The sequence below is a fragment of the Hyperolius riggenbachi genome, chromosome 5, assembly GCF_040937935.1.
Source record: "Hyperolius riggenbachi isolate aHypRig1 chromosome 5, aHypRig1.pri, whole genome shotgun sequence".
Lineage (NCBI taxonomy): Eukaryota > Metazoa > Chordata > Amphibia > Anura > Hyperoliidae > Hyperolius > Hyperolius riggenbachi.
Genome location: NC_090650.1, coordinates 316,172,229 through 316,192,092, shown reverse-complemented (window position 1 = coordinate 316,192,092; position 19,864 = coordinate 316,172,229). Strand labels below are relative to the sequence as shown.

At 44.7% G+C, this 19,864-nt stretch overlaps 1 protein-coding gene across 1 annotated transcript in view; it reads right to left on the bottom strand.

Moving 5' to 3' along the window:
- The window catches only part of METTL4 (methyltransferase 4, N6-adenosine), a 175,708-nt gene extending 156,323 nt beyond the window's left edge, over window positions 1-19,385 (bottom strand). Inside the window, exons 1-3 of the mRNA XM_068237227.1 lie at window positions 18,940-19,385; window positions 17,185-17,247; window positions 1,772-2,144 (exon numbers count right to left, since the gene is read on the bottom strand). Of these exons, the coding sequence (XP_068093328.1) occupies window positions 1,772-2,144; window positions 17,185-17,247; window positions 18,940-19,233 (730 nt within the window). The 5' untranslated portion in view covers window positions 19,234-19,385. The remainder of the gene's footprint in view (window positions 1-1,771; window positions 2,145-17,184; window positions 17,248-18,939) is intronic.
- Between the last annotated feature and the right edge of the window lie 479 nt (window positions 19,386-19,864).

Sequence of the window (19,864 nt, the reverse complement as noted above, 5' to 3'; positions counted from 1 at the left end):
GAGGCTCCGATGTTACTTATCAATCGAGCCGCTGATGAGGCTCGATTGATAAGATCCGACAGGTCGGACCTTGCTACCGCCGATTCCCTGCTCATTCCCGCGAGGGGACAATGGCAGGGAATCGAGCGGAAGATAAGCGGCGCGGGGACGAGCGGGTATCAAATCCGGCACACGCACGGGTGGCGGGGACGCGGAAGAGGCGATCCGGCGGCTAATCGAGCCGCCGGATCGGAGCCTCATCTACGCGTGTAGATGAGGCTTTAGATTGGAAAACATAATCGCTTAGCGATTGAGTAGCGCAAATTTTGGGCGATTCCATTCAGTGATTTTCATTCGGGGGGAGTGAAAATCACATTGTGATCACAGCTGAAATGCTGTCTGCAGTGCTTTTGTGAGTTATATAAATCGCAAACGCTGCAGTGAGAATGGTCTCATAGGGATACATTGCCACTGCACTTTGCTGATCGCCAGGGTGAAAAGCTAAGCAAAACTATGGACCTGATGATTGATTAGTGATGATAAGCCTCATTGCTGTTAGACTTTGCCTTGCTCTATTTTGCAATTACATGGGCATAAATAGGCCGTGGTTAGAGGTGGTGAACGAGATGCTAACAATTCCAACTTGGATGTATCGGTAAACTGTATGCAGAGTTCATTTGGGCCGCAGATGATGTTAGAATATCAGTAATGTACTGTTACCAATATTCTTAGTGGCTTTCAAAAATACATTCCTTGGGGTTTGAGGGGTTTTTCCTGTCGAACAGTTCTTAGTAAATAAAGCCCTAACCCATGACCTTCCCTACACACCTACCTAGTATAGCCCATTTCCCTCAGGGCTTGTTTCCACAAGGGGCTATTTGCAGCATTTCCCACACGCAAATTTGAACGGTGAATCACAGCCTATTATAAAACGTAGTGCTGACGGCATTTTTTTTCCGTACCACATAGGAATCCCCATAGCCGTACATGGCAAGGGATCAGGGTGCATCCTTGCATCAGCACTAGTGCAGGTCTCTGTCTCTTGGACTGTTCTTAGCAAAAGTGGAAACAGTACCCTAACATACATTTTTTGCTGTCACCTAACCCTATCCTATCCTCCTCCTTCATTTCCTCAATCCTTATCTAAATATTAAACCCTAACCTCCTCATACTGGCTGTTATCTCTAACCTCCACCTACCTTATTCTCTCACACTTGGACAACTTTCAGGTGAGAGGCTGAACTGTGCACTTCTCTGGCAATTCAGCGATCTGTCTGCTCCCCATAAATGCCCATGAGTGCTAACACCACTTGCGTCAGCGCTTGATACGCTACGTCGTTACACAGTGCCAGAGAGCTGCGACATGTTGAGCATGGCTAAAGTTGCATTTAGATGTGACTCCATAAGGGGTCACCAATCTACCACCGGTACAGAGCGATAACATGCGCCTGGCCGGTGCGGGAGAGCAGCTGACAGGTGGTGAATTTACAACCTGTTAGCTGCCCATATGAAATAGTCCTAGCCCTCCTACACCAATGTAATTTCCACCTGTAGCCCTAGCCAATACTCACCTTCCATTTTCTTTCTCTGTTGAGATGATCTGGTGCTGACAATGTGTAGAACCAGTGACCAGCACCAGCGGTACAATACAATATAGTCAGCACTGGGCCAGATCACCAGGGTGAGGTGAGCTCCCTGCACCCTTTAGCCGCTAGCCATTATTCAGCTATTTAATAGCTGAGCGCCAGCACCCAAATGCCTGTTCTACAGAGAAACAATAGCCAGTACTTACAGTGTAGAAGAGACTGCATGCAGGAAATATCTGACAAAAGGAAGCTGGTTTTGGGTGGTATGATATACTTTTCTCCAAGAAGATGAAGGAGTTGTGGCCATTCTGAGATGTTCTCCGTAATACATGATAAATAGTCTATGTCTTGAGAGACTGGCTGTTCACTACCTATGATATTGACAGGGTATTCCTGGGAACCTAAAAAATGCAGGTCCTTGTTCATATTGCAGAGTTCAGCCAAGCCATTGCGGAACACACAAACCCCTGAAGAGGTTGGACAATTCCCCTCTTCCTCCTGTGAGAAGGTATGGAGCAGCCCTTTCTTCAGTCCCTCTTGTATTAATTCCAGTGACCCTTTTAAAATAAGATCACATATCTGCAAGACAAATAGAGAAATTAAAAGGAGATATGTCGAGTAGTACAAATAATCATCAGTTAACTTCTATTCATTGTCATGCTCCCTAAAAGATGGTCATAGTCATATAAGGATAATTAGGCAGACTGGATGGCACTATCTGACTGTTCTTAAAGAGTACCTGAAGCTAAATGTAGCATGATGAATTAAAGCAAACTTGAAGTGAAAATAAACGTATGAGATAATGAATTGTATGTGTAGTACGGATAAGAAATAGAACATTTCTAGCAAAGAAAAAAAAAAGTTTCATGCTGTTTTCTAGGAAGAGTTAAAGGGGTTCTGACATTTTCCTCGGTCTTCGATCAGCCCCCTGTAGCTGTCATGTCCTGCACTGTCCGCCTACGATCACGGCGCCTTCCCTGCCGTCGGCACCGGGCAATTATTAGTCTAACAAGTCGAATAATGCATGCTCCCGTTTAGAAAAAGCAACAAATCAGGAGCACCACCAAAATTATTCCAAAAGAAAGGTGTGCCTGGTCTTCACCCCTGTACCAAGGGGTCAAGCAATGAAGATCCTCAAAAGACTGGCACCACACAAGGTATAAATAGCTCAGTGGATGTTTATTGCAGCATCTAGCAATAAAAGGGCAACGACAGCCCGCTGTTTCGGCCTATAAGGCCTTTGTCAAGGTGCAACTTGACAAAGGCCTTATAGGCCGAAACAGCGGGCTGTCGTTGCCCTTTTATTGCTAGATGCTGCAATAAACATCCACTGAGCTATTTATACCTTGTGTGGTGCCAGTCTTTTGAGGATCTTCAATGCTCCCGTTTAGATAAAATATGGGAGACTTTTCTTTGCAAATGATGTTCTATTTGGTCTGGTGACTGTGGAGGCTATTTTAGTACAGTGAACTCATTGTCATGTTCAAGAAACCAATTTGAAATGATTCGAACTTTGTGACATGGTGCATTATCCTTCTGGAAGTATCCATCAGAGGATGGGCACATGGTGGTCATGAAGGGATGGACATGGTCAGTAACAATGCTCAGGTAGCCCGTGGCATTTAAACTATGACCAATTGGCACTAAGGGGCCTAAAGTGTGCCAATAAAACATCCCCAACACCATTACACCACCAGCCTGCACAGTGGTAACAAGGCATGATGGATCCATGTTCTCATTCTGCCTTCAACTGTCCAATTTTGGTGAGCTTGTGAAAATTGTAGCCTCTTTTTCCTATTTGTAGTGGAGATGAGTGGTACCCGGTGGGGTCTTCTGCTGTTGTAGCCCATCCGCCTCAAGGTTGTGCATGTTGTGGCTTCACAAATGCTTTGCAGCATACTTCGGTTGTAACGAGTGGTTATTCCAGTCAACGTTACTCTTCTATCAGCTTGAATCAGTTGGCCTATTCTTCTCCGACCTCAACAAGGTATTTTTGCCCACAGGACTGCTGCATACTGGATGTTTTTCCCTTTTCACACCATTCTTTGTAAACCCTAGAAATGGTTGTGCGTGTAAATCCCAGTAACTGAGCAGATTGTGAAATACCCAGACTGTCCCATCTGGCACCAACAACCATGCCAAGCTCAAAATTGCTTAAATCACCTTTCTTTCCCATTCTGACATTCAGTGTGGAGTTCAGGAGATTGACTTGACTAGGACCACACCGCTAAATGCATTGAAGCAACTGCCATGTGATTGGTTGATTAGATAACTGCATTAATGAGAAATTGAACAGGTGTTCCTAACAATCCTTTAGTTGAGTGTATATGTAGTCTATGCACTGTGTACAGTTAGATGAACATATAAAGTTTACATCTGGTACATCATAGTGGATAAAACTGACTCACACTTATGTCTGTAAGTAGCACTTCCTTATTTCTCCTGAAGCTGAAGCCTTGCTAAAGCATTGTGTCCTCTTAAAGAGAACCAGAGTGTCATGATTCTGATGCATTGGTGTACAATGCAAGGGAATCGCAAGGAAGATTGCTCTGTCAGTATGCAAGAAACACTGAGACTGGAATTAAAGGAATAAACATAAAGATTTATTGTAATCAGCATAAATGTTGCACATTAAGTTCATGCACAGAGTTATGCAACAAAACAGTTACACAGCTTACAAACAAACAATCAGCATTAAGATCATGCAGAGAATCAAACAAACAGGACACATAAACAAGCTTAAGTTTATGCAGAGAATCTGACCATCAGAATGCATACACAATTAGCATTAAGTTTATGCAAAGAATTACTCTATCAGGATGCATAAACAATTAGTATTAAGTTTATGCAGAGAATCATGCAGACGACAGGCAAGTACTATAAGCAATGGTGCAACTGGAAACAAACACATAAGCAGAATATATCAGGTATTGAAGATGCTATGGACCCCCTGCATATAGGATAATATGCAAAGGTATCCAAGCATAACAATATAGTGTGCACACTGAACCTCAAACCTGACTAATCTATACACATGAGAATCATATACATTATATACAGAGACAGAGCATCAGAATTATAAAATCGGCAGGCAACGGAACGTCATACATGCAGGGTCAAACCAGAGATACAAACAAGATATAATCGCTTAGGCAAAAGGTAAGTCAGATACAGAAAACAGGTCAAACACGATCAGAGCAGATACAAGGCTAAGACTCAAGACAGGATACAAGGCTAGGATTCAGGATCAGGAACAAGACCAGAAGGCTAGAACTCAGGATCAGGAACGGACATTGATCAGAAACAGACTTTGATTCAGGATCAGACTTTGATGAGCTAGCACAGAGTGGTCTGTTAAGGCAGGTTAAATAGTGTCCAAGAAAGTCAGATGACAGAGTCCAGGTGATCACAGAGCTGCCCTCATTAAATCTGCAATAACAGTTCTTGTGAGTGAGACCTCTGCTGGTGGCAGATGATACTTCAAGCAGTTTCAAACTCTGAGGACACAGATGACATCGGCTGGCGAAATGGAGGAAGTTCATCAATAGTTCAGGAAATTCGCCAGCAGATGCATTTTGTGACACAGAGCTGAAAAAGAAATAGATTTATACATACCTGGGGCTTCCTCCAGCTCCATAAGCCTGGATCGCTCCCACGCCGCCGTCCTCCGCTGCCTCTGTCCGCCGGTACTGGGTCCCGTACTTTCGGCCAGTGGAGCCAGTCGACGCAAGCGCAGTTCGCTCCCTCCATACTGCGCATGCGTACAAAGCCGGAGGGAGCCCCTGCGTACAACTGGTCACGTCCGGCGGAAGTGACGGGACCCGGTACCGGCGATAGAGGCAGCGGTGGATAGCGGCGTGGGAGCGATCCAGGCTCATGGAGTTGGAGGAAGCCTCAGGTATGTATAACATCTTTGTCCATTTTTTACCTATGCTTCGTCTCTGGTTCCCTTTAAGCCTAGTTAACTTCCCTACCGCTCCTTCCCCTGCTCTTTGTCTGCCTGAAGCAAATTACTTCTCTTTTCACAGTGTGTAAGACAGAGGAGAGACAGGAGAACTGCTGCAACCTGTCTTATCATGTCTATTTGCTATCATTCTTATTTCAGATGTCGGTCTGCCTAAATTAGATCACATGGACATGAGGGGTGGAGTTATGACATCAATACCCCAGCATCCTTTGCACCTACGGTTTGGAAAGAAAAAAAAAAGGCCCGGTCCCAATTTCACACTGGGGGCGGGATTTCTAGACCATATGTGGAAAACGGACCCTAGGGGTGAGAAAATCACTCTTTACCATGTTTTATTTTATATATCTTGGCAACTTATTAGGTTTAAATAAAACTGTATTGTATAATTTAGGTACTCTTTAAAGAGAATCTGTTCTCAAAAATTCTTACAATAAAAAACATACCATTCTATTCATTATGTTCTCCTGGGCCCCTCTGTGCTGTTTCTGCCACTCCCTGCTGCAATCCTGGCTTGTAATTGCCATTTTTATGCAGTGTTTATAAACAAAAGACATAGCAATTGATAGGCTGAGAGTAGCTCAGTGTGCGAGTCATACAGAGTATGCAGGGGGCCTGGAGAGGGTGTGTATAGCTTCTATCCAATCACAAGCAGCACAGCACATTCCAGCCTGACTGCCTGAGCCCGACAGACCCGACAGAGGAGAGAAGATTAGATCATATAACATAGATAATACAGCCACTGTGCAAATAGGAAAGGCTGCAGTTAGACAGAGCACATTAGAATAGGCATAGGAACTTATAGGATAGAAGAAATAAGACTCAAAATTTTGTTAGAGTCTCTTTAAAGCTAGTTTGAACTTTGTGCCTAGGCAGACAAACAGTCATGTAAGAATGTTAAGTGTCAGGAGCAAATAACACAGCTCATGTCAGTAGTAACCGCCATTCCAAGCAAACACTGTGGACCCCCAAAAAATTAAAGTCTCTACAGGCATAATGAAAAAAGGGAAATATTATTTACTAAGATGGTTATTTACTCCTCTTGAGCCTTAGCATTTTTAAACCTAAACTTACCGTACTTTAAAACGAATGTTACTCCAAAAGTCTAAGTTAAAACTGACAGATGTCCCACAGATGCTATGTTGCCATTCTCACTGTACTCTCCTTGTAAGAGCAACAGCCATTATTACCACTAAATTATGTATGTTGCGAAGAGATCCCTTCAAGAAAACATTCCGTAATTCAGTCAATGAAAAATTCAGTACCATTTATTATTCATGCAGACCTTGTTTGCCGACTTTTACTACATCAGAAGGGTTTCATAATCAAATTCAAGGCTGCAACCTCACAAGCTGAGCGCTTTATGAGGGCATAATCTATACTGCTCCACAGAACCACAAGGTATTCCTTTCACACAAATGTCAGAAATTTAGAAAGAATGGCTATTAACATCTATTTAGCACATCTTCCTGCTGAGAGCAAGAACGAGTCAAAAATTACAGGGAGAAAAAGAAAATCTGCATTTTACAAAAGCACAGAATTCTTACAAAATGCTGAAATTACGTCCGATTCTGATCTCCTTCATAGCTTTGAGGTATAGTTCATGCTGGCTATGTTTTTAAAAGGAGAAAGCTTTGATGACTTAGTAAAGATCAGAACTGAGTGGGGCCATTATTGGAAAACTAGTCTTGTAGAATATAAAATATAAATACCCTGCTGTGCTGTTTGCTATGAGCAGCAACAGAGAATTTGGATTTTTTTTTCCTCATTGAAACAGTAGAGTCTGATCTGCAAACTTCAGACATTCCTAAATATATTCTCTAAAAGTGAGATTTTCGTTTCCAAAAAAGACGTGCTTAACTTTTTGTCACTGAAACTTGAGTGCGGTGAGACATTGCTACTGTCAAGAAAGCACAGATAACTCAGTGATAGAAATGGAACACCCGGGAGATCTGTCAAAGTATTTTTATGACCTAAAAATGTTAAGAAAGTGAAGCTGTCCTTTGTGGACCTTCCAAATTCCCAAAGCAGTGCATGCTTCTGGAAATGCAAACACAGTCTTTTGATTTCAAAGGGGATCTATCTCTTGCTTTGAGCTAAAAGTGAATCACTACAGATGTGCTTCTTCAGTTGACCTGCATCAAGCAAGTTTAACAAGATAGTAAGTTGCAATGAAATATTCCCATTACTTTTTTTCGTTACAATATAGCATTGAGGGCCCGTTTCCACTGTTGCGACGCGATTTCGCCGGCATTCCGACGCTTGTAAAAACGCATGCGGATGCGTTTCCGCATGCGTTTTTACCCGCGATTTCGCGTGCGATTTCGCATGGCAGGGTGCCATGCGAAATTAACCATGACACTGCCAGGGCAAAATAACATTGAAAAAGGTGCGAAATCGCACGCGAAATCGCGGGTAAAAACGCATGTAACAAACGCATGCGTTTTTACTATTAAATACATTAGCGGCGATTCGCACGGATTCCCGACGCAGGCGAATTCTGTGGGTCCCGTCGTGCAGATTTGGCCCGCCGCCAAATCGCTCCCGCACGCCGCACATGTGGAAACAGCCCCGGCCACTTCAGTGTAACAAGCGAATCCGCATCTCGTCGCCGCATGCGGATTCGCTATGGTGGAAACGAGCCCTGAGGGTTGTTGGCAAGTACTGCTGAGTGGATTAATCCCTCTGAATTAAGATGTGACTCAGTCAGAACAAGTCAATATAGTAAAATGTTAACTGAATTGATCCATACAGAGAGTGACTTAGTCAAAAGGGCCTTGAGGCCATAAGACCTCTGGTATGAAAGCATATTCAGGAATTGCAAGCTTACCACTGGCTTCCAGTGAGGAAGTAAGCAGCATCACGCAATGTTTACTGACAATGAGCTCAATTCACAAAGCCTTACTGCATTTGGTAAAGCTGAAAGCGGATTTTTCTAAACATATTTTGAAATGTCAATACATTAAGGCGGTTTCTGCATGGAAAACTAAAATTATCGATTAGTGAGATAAATTATTGACTTGTGAGTTAAATACCTCAAATGCCAATACACAAACATTAGAGCATGTGGTTCAACAAGTGAGATGTTCAGTATTTATGTCCAGCCTGGAGCTGTCGGTAGCGAACAGCCATTCAGTAAGGTTATAGAATGGAGGAAACCAGGCAGAATAAAGGTGAAAACTAAACTATTCAGGAAAATAAGAACGGCAACAATAAAAACATAGTTCCCTCATTTTTCAATAATATTTTATGTTGTAATTAAAATACCATATTTATCGGTATATAAAACACACTTTTTCTCCCCCCAAAGATGGGGAGAAAAGGTCACTACATCTTTTATGCCAAATACAGAGAGTGCCCAACTTACGAACACCCATGATGCCATGAGGAAGAGTAGAGGTCTCTGATCGCTGTGGGCTTCGACAGATTAGGTGAGCTGTGCTGCCGCTGGTTTCTATTTATTCAGGGGGAACAGAGGAGACACATGGGGAACAGAGGAGACACACGGGGAACAGAGGTGACAGAGGCGACACACGGGGAACAGAGGCGACACACGGGGGAACAGAGGAGACACACGGGGGAACAGAGGAGACACACGGGGGAACAGAGGAGACACACGGGGGAACAGAGGAGACACACGGGGGAACAGAGTAGACACACGGGGGAACAGAGGAGACACACCAGGGAACAGACGAGATACACGGGGGAACAGACGAGATACACAGGGGAACAGACGAGATACACGGGGGAACAGACGAGATACACGGGGGAACAGACGAGATACACGGGGGAACAGAGGAGACACAGGGGGAACAGAGGAGACACAGGGGGAACAGAGGAGACACAGGGGGAACAGAGGAGACACAGGGGGAACAGAGGAGACACGGGGGAACAGAGGAGACACAGGGGGGAGTGGAGGAGACACATGGGGGAGTGGAGGAGACACATGGGGGAGTGGAGGAGACACATGGGGGAGTGAAGGAGACACATGGGGGAGTGGAGGAGACACGAGGGGAAATAGAGGAGACACACAGGGAAACAGAGGAGACACACGGGGAAACAGAGGAGACACACGGGGAAACAGAGGAGACACACGGGGGAACAGAAAGGACACACAATCTAAGCCCTACCATAGTCACATGTCTATGTACAGTGCTGCCCATAAATATTCATACCCCTGGCAAATTTTGACTTAAAGTTACTTTTATTCATCCAGCAAGTAATTTTTTGACGGGAAATGACATAGGTATCTCCCATAAGATAATAAGACAATGTACAAGAGGCATTATTGTGGGGAGGAAAAATTCTCATATTTTATTTACATTTGAGCAAAAAGTGTTTTAAGTCCAAAATTATTCATACCATTCTCAATCAATAGAAAAGCCTTTATTAGCTATTACAGCAATCAAACGCTTCCTATAATTGCAGACCAATTTTTTGCATGTCTCCACAGGTATTTGTGTCCATTGATTTTAGCAGTGAGCTCCAAATCTTTCAGGTAGGAGGGTCTTCTTGCCATCACCCTGATCTTTAGCTCCCTTCACAGATTCTCAATTGGATTCAAGTAGTACTGGCTGTACCACTCCAAAACGTAAATGTTGTTGCCTGCCAGCCATTTCTTCGCTACTTTTGCTGAGTGTTTTGGATCATTGTCATGCCGAAATTTCCACTGGTGTCTCTCTGCAGACTGCCTGATGTTGTCGTAGAGAATCCTCATGTATTGCTCTTTTTTCATGGTGCCGTTTACTGTGAATATGTTCCCCAGTCCATTGGCTGAAAAACACCCCCAAAGCACCACCATGTTTGACAGTGGGGATGGTATTCTTTGGGTTGAAGGCTTCTCCTGTTTTACCAAAATGAATGAACCATCATTGTGACCAAACAATTCAATTTTTGTTTCATCTAACCATAACACAGAGGACCAGAAGTTTTCTTCTTTGTCTAGATGAGCAATTACAAAGGCCAAGCAAGCTTTTGTGTGCCTTATCTGGAGAAGGGTCCTCCTTGGTCTGCATCTGTGGAACCCAGCAGTGTGCAGTGTCCATTACATTGTCTGCCTTGAGACATTGCCACCAGCAGAGCCCAGATTCACCAGGATGGCCTTGGTGGTGATCCTTGGATTCTTTTTCACCTCTCTCACTATCCTCCTGGCCAGCGCAAGTGTCCCTTTTGGCTTCTGGCCAAGTACTCTGAGATTTTCCACAGTGCGGAACATCTTGTATTTTTTAATAACACTTTGCTCTGTAGCCACTGGAACTTGAAAACCTTTAGAAATGGCCTTGTAGCCCTTTTCTGACTTGTGAGCAGCCACAATGCGCAGCTGCAGGTCCTCACTGAGCTCCTTTGTCTTAGCCATGACTGTCCACAAACCAACTGCAGAGAACTGCTGTTTTTCACCTGTTGAGTTGATTAAAATAGCTGTTCCCAATTAATCAGGGTAATTAGGATGCTTTAGAACAGCTTGGACTATTTGGAATGGTATAGAACTTTGGATTTTCCCACAGACTGTGACAGTTTGTGAAGGGTATGAATAATTTTGGACTGGACACTTTTTGCTCAAATGTAAACAGCTGAGAAATATTTTCTTTTCCCGAAAATAATGCCTCTTGTATATCGTGTTATCTTTTGGGAGACACCTGTGTCATTTCCCGCCAAAAAAAAAAAATCACTTGCTGGTTGCATAAAAGTAACTAAGTCAAAATTTGCCAGAGGTATGAATAATTATGGGCAGCGCTGTATGTATTGTGTAGTGTATGTATCATAGTCTAGGGCCAATTTAGAGGGAAGCCAATTAACTTATCTGTATGTTTGGGATGTGGGAGGAAACCAGAGTGCCTGGAGGAAACCCATGCAGACAGGGGAGAACATACGAACTCCTTGCAGATGTTGACCTGGCTGGGATTCGAACTGGGGGCCCAGCGCTGCAAGGCGAACGGGCTAACCACTAGGCCACCGCTGCCCATACACACACATATATATATATATTTTTTTTTTTTTATGTATATACATACATACATACATACATACAGACAGACACACACACAACCTCTCTAACCATTTGTATCCTTCCCTGGCTAGTTCCTGCTGGGCTACCCTGTGTCGGAAACGGTGCGGGCGGGAGCTGTGACTCATAGAAGCAGAGAGGGATTAACTATGATTGAAAGGAGCAGAGAGCCAATAGCAACAGTCTCTGTCTTCTACAAGTCCCTGTGATAGGATCTGATGCCTTCTCGGGTGGGTCGAGCTTTTCTACCCCCCAGGCAGCGGAGGAGAGAGATCCTGAACAAAGGCGGTTTTCCCCTGCGGCCGTTTAACCCTGTACGTTCTGCTGTACAGAACACGTTTTTGTGAATTGAAGCCATGGGTTTTGGTAAATTACAGAACTTCTACCGTACCTGTGAAAGTCTTGATGAATTAGCAAAAAAAAAAAAAGTCTAAAATAAAAATACCGAATGTGGTATTTTCCCAACAGTCTTTGATAAATTGAAGTCTTTGTGGTGATAGTGAAGTTTTTTTATGACACTTTTTTTTGGTACTGTGATAATTGTGTATGTCTTTCCCTTTTGAAGGGCATTGCCATTCAGCATGCGTTAGATGGGGGCTCACGTGCTCTTAAAAAAACCTAAAGGTGCTGATACGTGAGGAAGCGGACTTTAACCCACAAAACATGTTGCTATATTCAGAAAACGGAATACTATTACTGGTAATTGTGTGTGTCGTATAGAAAGCAATTTTATATTAACCTGCCTGGCGTTCTATTAAGATCGCCAGGCAGGCTGCGGGAGGGTTTTTTTTTAATAAAAAAAAAACTATTTCATGCAGCCAACTGAAAGTTGGCTGCATGAAAGCCCACTAGAGGGCGCTCCGGAGGCGATCTTCCGATCGCCTCCGGCGCCCAGAATAAACAAGGAAGGCCGCAATGAGCGGCCTTCCTTGTTTTGCTTATATCGTCGCCATAGCGACGAGCGGAGTGACGTCATCGACGTCAGCCGACGTCGTGACGTCAGCCGCCTCCGATCCAGCCCTTAGCGCTGGCCGGAACTTTTTGTTCCGGCTGCGCAGGGCTCAGGCGGCTAGGGGGGCCCTCTTTCGCCGCTGCTCGCGGCGAATCGCCGCAGAGCGGCGGCGATCAGGCAGCACACGCGGCTGGCAAAGTGCCGGCTGCGTGTGCTGCTTTTTATTTCAGCCAAATCGGCCCAGCAGGGCCTGAGCGGCAGCCTCCGGCGGTACTGGACGAGCTGTGCTCGTCCAGACCGCCCAGCAGGTTAATACCTTACCTTTTACATATATGGTGTATTTAAAAAGGTTTTGCATACCTGCATAATCTGTAAAGTCCCAGCCACTGTGTGGACCCTTATTGTGCCCGGCCTTGTTCAGGTATCCATAGGTTCCTGCTTCTATTCACCTATTACACTAAATGGTTCCGGTTCATTTTCCCTGAAGCACACTAATCTGATATGCAGCCTGCATGCTTGGCTTAGCTGAATATGCATGTTCTCTCCTCTGGGGAAAGGACATGAAGGGCATATGGAGACCAAGACAGATGACAATAGTAATTGGTCCTAAAATCTCACCCAGCTGAGCATATGTGCCCACATACAGAGTCAAAAGACAGGGCTGTTGAGTCGGAGTCGAGAAGTCAGAGGTTTCATAAAGTGAGGAGTCGGAATTGGAGTCGGATGATTTTTGTACTCATTCCATAGCTTTGCAAGGGCTGTGGAGTTGGCGTTGGAACAATTTTGGGTACCTGGAGTCGGAGTTGCAGTCGGTGGTTTTAATAAACAGAGGAGTCGAAATTGGATGATTTCTGTACCAACTCCACAGCCCTGGTCAGAGATAGGAAATCTGGGACAAATGGTAGTATCTTAAACTTCACGACAACATACAAAGCTTTAAAGAAGTTAATATACCCTAACAAGAAAAATAGTTTTTTTTAAGATTACCAGACTTTTAATTACTAGAAGTGTGTGCGTGCGTGCGTGCGTGCGTGCGTTAAATTTTGCTGTTTCTACTATTCCAGTCAGTAAGCATGACCTGAGTTTGGATAGTTATTGCCGTTCCCTGCTCGTCATGAGTTTAGTGACGGAGATGTGACCCTACTTTCATTTTTATGCTGCATACACTACATTCCACAGTGACAAAGACCTATTACACTATCCACCATGGGAAAACTGAAGCATTTGTCACTGATTATTCATTTCTGAGCTCAGAAATTATGATTAATTGTTTAACATTGGGGATTTTTTTTTTTAAACTAGATCAGTGCAGCTAAGAAACACATTAAAATGCATATTACAGTTCACTGGATGTTTTGTGGTCTAAAAACCACTTATCAAAAAAGAATGGGATTTCGGTTGTCAGCATGACATCTGACTGAGTACCAAATAAAATGGAACAAAGGATGTAAATAAAATAACCAATGAGCCTGTATCAGCCTATAGGGTCTAGCATGAACATGGAAGTGGCAATACACATGCTGGCTGCTTATGCGGCATTAGGGCAATCCCTGGAGTTCTTAGCCCCACCCCGTCATATGTATTTCCTTTTAAGCAATACCAGTTGCCTGGCAGTCCTCCTGACCTTACTAGCACCAGTAGTGTCTGAATCACACACCTGAAACAATCATGCAGCTAATCTTGCTAGATTGTTGGCAGAAACATCTAATCTGCATACTTGTTTAAAGAGACTCTGTAACATTAAAAAGATCCCCTGGGGGGTACTCACCTCGGGTGGGGGAAGCCTCCGGATCCTAATGAGGCTTCCCACGCCGTCCTCTGTCCCACGGGGGTCTCTCCGCAGCCCTCCGAACAGCCGGCGACTGTGCCGACTGTTAGTTTAATATTTACCTTTGCTGGCTCCAGCGGGGGGCGCTGTGGAGGCTTTCCGTTCCGAACTACACGGAAATACCCGATCTCAGTCGGGTCCGCTCTACTGCGCAGGCGCCGGAAACTTGCGCCTGCGCAGTAGAGCAGACCCGACGGCGATCGGGTATTTCCGTGTAGTTCGGAGCCGACAGCCGTCAGAGCGCCTGCGCTGGAGCCAGGAAGGTAAATAATGACGTCACCGCTGCCCGGACTCCACGGAGGGCTGCAGCGAGACCCCTGACGGATGGAGGACGGCGTGGGAAGCCTCATTAGGATCCGGAGGCTTCCCCCACCCGAGGTGAGTACCCCCCAGGGGATCTTTTTATGTTACAGATCCTCTTTAAGTATTATGCTAGGTACACAACATACAATTTTCAGTTATGCTGGGAATACACGGCTCGATTCAGAGCCATTTAGATGGCTCGATTGATAATTTCCGACACGTCCGATATCCCACCCGATCGTTTACGCGTTTGATTCCGCATGGGGGACAATGGAAGAAGATAAGGAAAATAAGCGGAAGATAAGAGAATCGCCCGCGGAATCGAGTGGGGAATCGATCGGGTGGCAGAATCGAGCCGCAAAAACACACCGTGTATTCCCAGCATTAGATTTTCTGTAAGATATACCTGCCAGATAGATAATTTCCAACATGTTGGAAATTATCTATCTAACCATCTATCTGCCGAGCAATTAGGCATTGTTCTACTCAGCAGGAGATAACCAGAAGACAATGCACCAGAGATAATGACCATTCTCTACAGAAAATAATCTAAAGGGGCCCATACACCTAACGATTTTCCCGCCGATATACAGCAGATTCGATCACCGAAATCGATCGTTCCAGGCAATTCCCGTCGACCTGTCCGTGCGGAAGATTTCACTCGATCGCTGGCGGGTTGGGAGTGCGCCGATAGCAGCGTTCGAATGCCCGACGCAATACAGCGGCAATACATTACCTGTTCCGCCGGCGCGTGTCCCCGCTGCTCCTTCTCCACTGGGCTCCGAGTCCGGCAGGCTTTACTTCTTCCTGTCCCGGCAGGAAGTTTAAACAGTTGAGCACCCTCTACTGTTTAAACTTCCCAGGACAGGAAGTTCAGTGAAGCTGGAGCTGAGCGCGGAGAAGAAGACAGCGTAGACCAGGGGACTCGCGCTGGCCAGATCAGGTAATGTATGCAGGGGGGCGGCGGCAGCTTGACAGATGGTGATCGGTTTCATGCTGAAATCGATTCATATTCTGTTTGCAGAAAAGGCAGCCATACGATCCCTCTCTGATCAGATTCGATCAGAGAGGGATCTATCTGTTGGTCGATCTGATGGCAAATCGACCAGTATATGGCCACCTAAATGCAGAAAATCTAAAGATCTTCCCGCCGATATACAGCATATTCGATCACTGTGACCGACGCTAGCGGCAATACATTACCTGATCTGGCCGCTGTCACCGCTGCTCCTTCTCTGCGCTGGGCTCCGGCAGGCTTCACTTCTTCCTGTCCGGACAGGAAGTTTAAACAGTAGAGCGCCCTCTACTGTCTAAACTTCCCCGGACAGGAAGTACAGTGAAGCTGCAGCCCTGGAGCCCAGAGCGGAGAAGAAGACAGCGGAGACTGGGGGACTCGCACCGGCCGGATCAGGTAATTTATGCGGGGGGGGGGGGGGGCGCCGGCAGCTCCACAGACGGTGAATCGCTTTCATGCTGAAATCGATTCACAAACTGTTTGCAGTAAAGGCAGCCATACGATCCCTCTCTGATCAGATTCGATCAGAGAGGGATCTATCTGTTGGTCGATCTGATGGCAAATCGACCAGTGTATGGCCACCTTTACTGAAAAATCTATCTAACAGAAAATTGTATGGTGTGTACTAGGCATTAATGTGGCCATACACTCGTTAGATTAGCAGCAGATCTCTCAGCAGATTTCTGATCTATCTGATGTGTTTAGGAACATTTTTTACTAGGAACAGATTTCCAATAGATTTCAGTATGAAATCTATTGAAAATCGCTCTGATGGCATTTGGTCAATCGATTTGCGATCGATCAATCGATCAATTTCGATCGATCGGCCGTTAATCGGCTCAGTGTATGGGCACCTTTAGAGGCAGACAATCAGCAGGTAAGTCAAGCAATGTGTTTAGCTTACAATTAAATAACTATGTCAGCCTCCATATCCCTTTCACTTCAGGTTAACTTTACAGTGTACCAGAAGCAGTTTTTCTGTAGTGAGTGGAGAACACAGGCATGTTCCTTGGCCAATAATATGCCAGCAGCTAATTACGCCCCATCCTGTTTGCATTGCCAGTAAAAAAAACTCCCAAAATATTTGACAAGGAGCTTGTTGAAAAGCTCAAACAGGAAGGGACGCAATTAAAAAATATTTTGGGAGTTCTTTTACTATGTAATTAGCTGTAAAACACTAAACTAAAACACGTCCTTTGCAGCATAACTCACACCCGCTCCACACCTATAGCAGCTGCACTCCTGTCAATATAGTGTCTCCTCAGCGCTCAGAGAGTGTGCATGTAAGACATGCATGGAACAAGGACGAAAACAGTTCTGACATCGCAGCCATCTTGGCTGTAGGAGAATTAATTTTAAAATGAAATAAAATCTGAAAATAACGAGAGAGAGCAGCGAAAATTGGACCCAACAGAATCCAGAGGGAGTTCTTATTTAGGTGGTATATTTAATTTATTTTCAAACTCACCTGTTTGCTTTAAAACTGCAATAGGAACAGAGAATTTCATGATTTATGCATATTAATAATTAGTGATCTAGAGAATAATTTTTACCTGCTGATGGTAAGCCAGTGCATCCAATTCACCTTGATTTAACGCATTTAACCTTTTACGTTTCTGTAAAATCAACACAATTCCCATGAAATTAAATGGTGTTCACTCAATACATCTAAAGCCACATACACACGCTCAACAAAAGTCTTTTAAATGCACGATTATCAAACAACTTGAAGAAGTTGGACAATTCTTGTCAAGTAAAGTTGGACAACTTTTGTCAAGACGACAAGGTGTTATCACTGATAAGAGGCGACCAACGACTGATAAGATGCAGCTCAAGTCAATCCAACAGTTGGATTGACTTGAGCTGCGACTTATCAGTCGTTGTGTGTGCTAACTTTATGCCTTTGGATTATCTGGATTTGTCCTGTGCCTGTTATTTGACAACTCTTGTCTTCCGCTTGAACTGACCTCTTGTCTGGAATTATCGTTACGACTGTTTGCTGGCTGGACTGACCTTTGATTGCCTCTTGACCTGATCTGCCTTGCCCTTCTGTACTGCGTATTTCTGATTGCCCGTGTATGACTCTGGACTGTTACTGGGCTTGCTATTTCTGTACTTTTGTTTGGCTTGAAAGTTTATTCACTCACCCTGCATTCAGCTCCAATGCCTTGCACATCAAAGGCCTGGGTGTAACCAAAGTCAGGCAGGTGTTGTCACCTCACCTCCTGTTCAACTGGGGACGCGCCACATAAGGTGAAAACTGTGGAGTTAGATTGGGGCATTGGAGCAGATTCGTGAGTGGATATTCTGACAGGCCTCGCACACTTATCTGGCATCAGCTGATCCCCGCTGATGCTGGATAATGGGGGTTTTACTGTATTCTAGACAATGGAGGCATACATAGTCTGTGTAGGTATGCTCGTATACTACATGGAGGTCATAAAATTGGACTATAATCTTTCATTTTCTAAAGACTTTTATCTCATTTACCTCAAACAAATGGCATTTTCTGGCCTCTGCACCAAGGCAGAGATCAGAGAGTGATCACATGGGGAAGATGTGGACCAAGCACTAGCAAAACACTGACCAGCTCTGCTAATAGGGACCTGCTGGGGCAAAGGATCGCTTGATTTAATAATAATAATAAAAAAAAAGACATATAGAAGCAAAAAGATCATTAATATTCCTGTTTCTACTATAAGTGAGATTAAAGGATACCTTAGTGCATAGAACAATTTAAGAACAGGGGGAGCAGGCATGTATAGTGGGCTCTCCTCATGCCCACCGCTTCCCCCATTCTCCTCTGTCCCCCTTCATTACCGCGTACCGATCCCAGAACTTGCTTCCTGGTCAGGGTGCTCAATCAAGAATGCTCGTCGCCGGGCAGCGCCTGAACAGTTAGCAGCCACTACCCCAACCAGTAAATTCAGGGGATTGATACGCGGTAACGGAGAGAGACGGAGGAGAACTAGGGGAGTGGTGGGCATGAGGAGAGCCCACTACACAAACCTGCTCTCACCGTTCTTAAAGTGAGATGACAGTCTAAATGTTATGCTCATGTGACTGCCTTGCAGTGCCCCTTCTATACCAGACAGAAAGGCAAGGTGTAGGCCACCATACAAAGCTTAGCTGTGATATGCACATGTATAGCTCAGGACCTTGCACACTCTTACTTTAATCAATGCCAGGCTGCAGCTCATCAACTTTATTTTATATACTATTATTGTATCTATTCTGGCAGGATTCTAGCAGGATGGGTGTTGCTTTATCAGCTATAATCATACATCCATCACTTTGAAGCAAAATACCTTTTTTCCTGCCTTGATGGGGAGGTGCGGGCTGTTCTCCAGCCTGCAGCTGCTTGCAGCAGCAGCATTGTCAGGTGTCACTGGCTGGGTAGAGGTATGCGAGGAGATATAAGGTTTAATCAACATGAACAGCTCATCGTTCAGCTTGTACACTGTCCTCTTGTTGCTGTGCCCTTCCTCCTGCGAGACAGAGCTGGGAGCCGCGCGCAGACCACCCCCAAACTGGTACCACTTATTAATTAGAATCAGTTCATCAAGAAGCCATCCTGCCGGGCTCTCACACATCACAGCCATGGCGTGTCAGGCACTCAGAGTGATAAAAACTGCACTGCAGTGGGGGTACGAATGCCATTTAATGTAGAAGGCACTTTCACACTACAAGTCAAGTATGTCTCCATTCTTGCTATAATAACATCCCGTTCTGCCGCTCGTATGTTTAAAGAGGCGTCTTCCTGTTCTGCACATACCTTCCTTTCCTCAATGCTCCAACAAATTCTCTGGCAGCGCCACCTTGTGACTGCCAAATGCCAATGCGTACTACAACAGTGCTGTAAATGCAACTCGGTCTTGACAGAGGAAGTTTTTACCTTCATTGCATTCAATTGATATTCAATAGATGCCCAATAACGCATTGATGCAATAAAAATGTAGTAAGAGCGCTTCTATATCTATTCTTATAATCTAAGTAAATTATGAAATAAAAATAGTGCCCCTGACAAATACTGAACCCCCTGAATAACACAGCATCTTACCTCACCCTTATAGGCAGAGCAACCTCTTCACACAATCAGAAACCCCCCCAAATCAGGGTGCTCTTCCTCCCACTCGCAGCACAAATGCAGTATCAGGGCAACCCTCTGGGTTCCCCAAATACCAGAATTTAATATGCCCAAAGATTCATAAATTAAAGGGAACCTAAGATGAA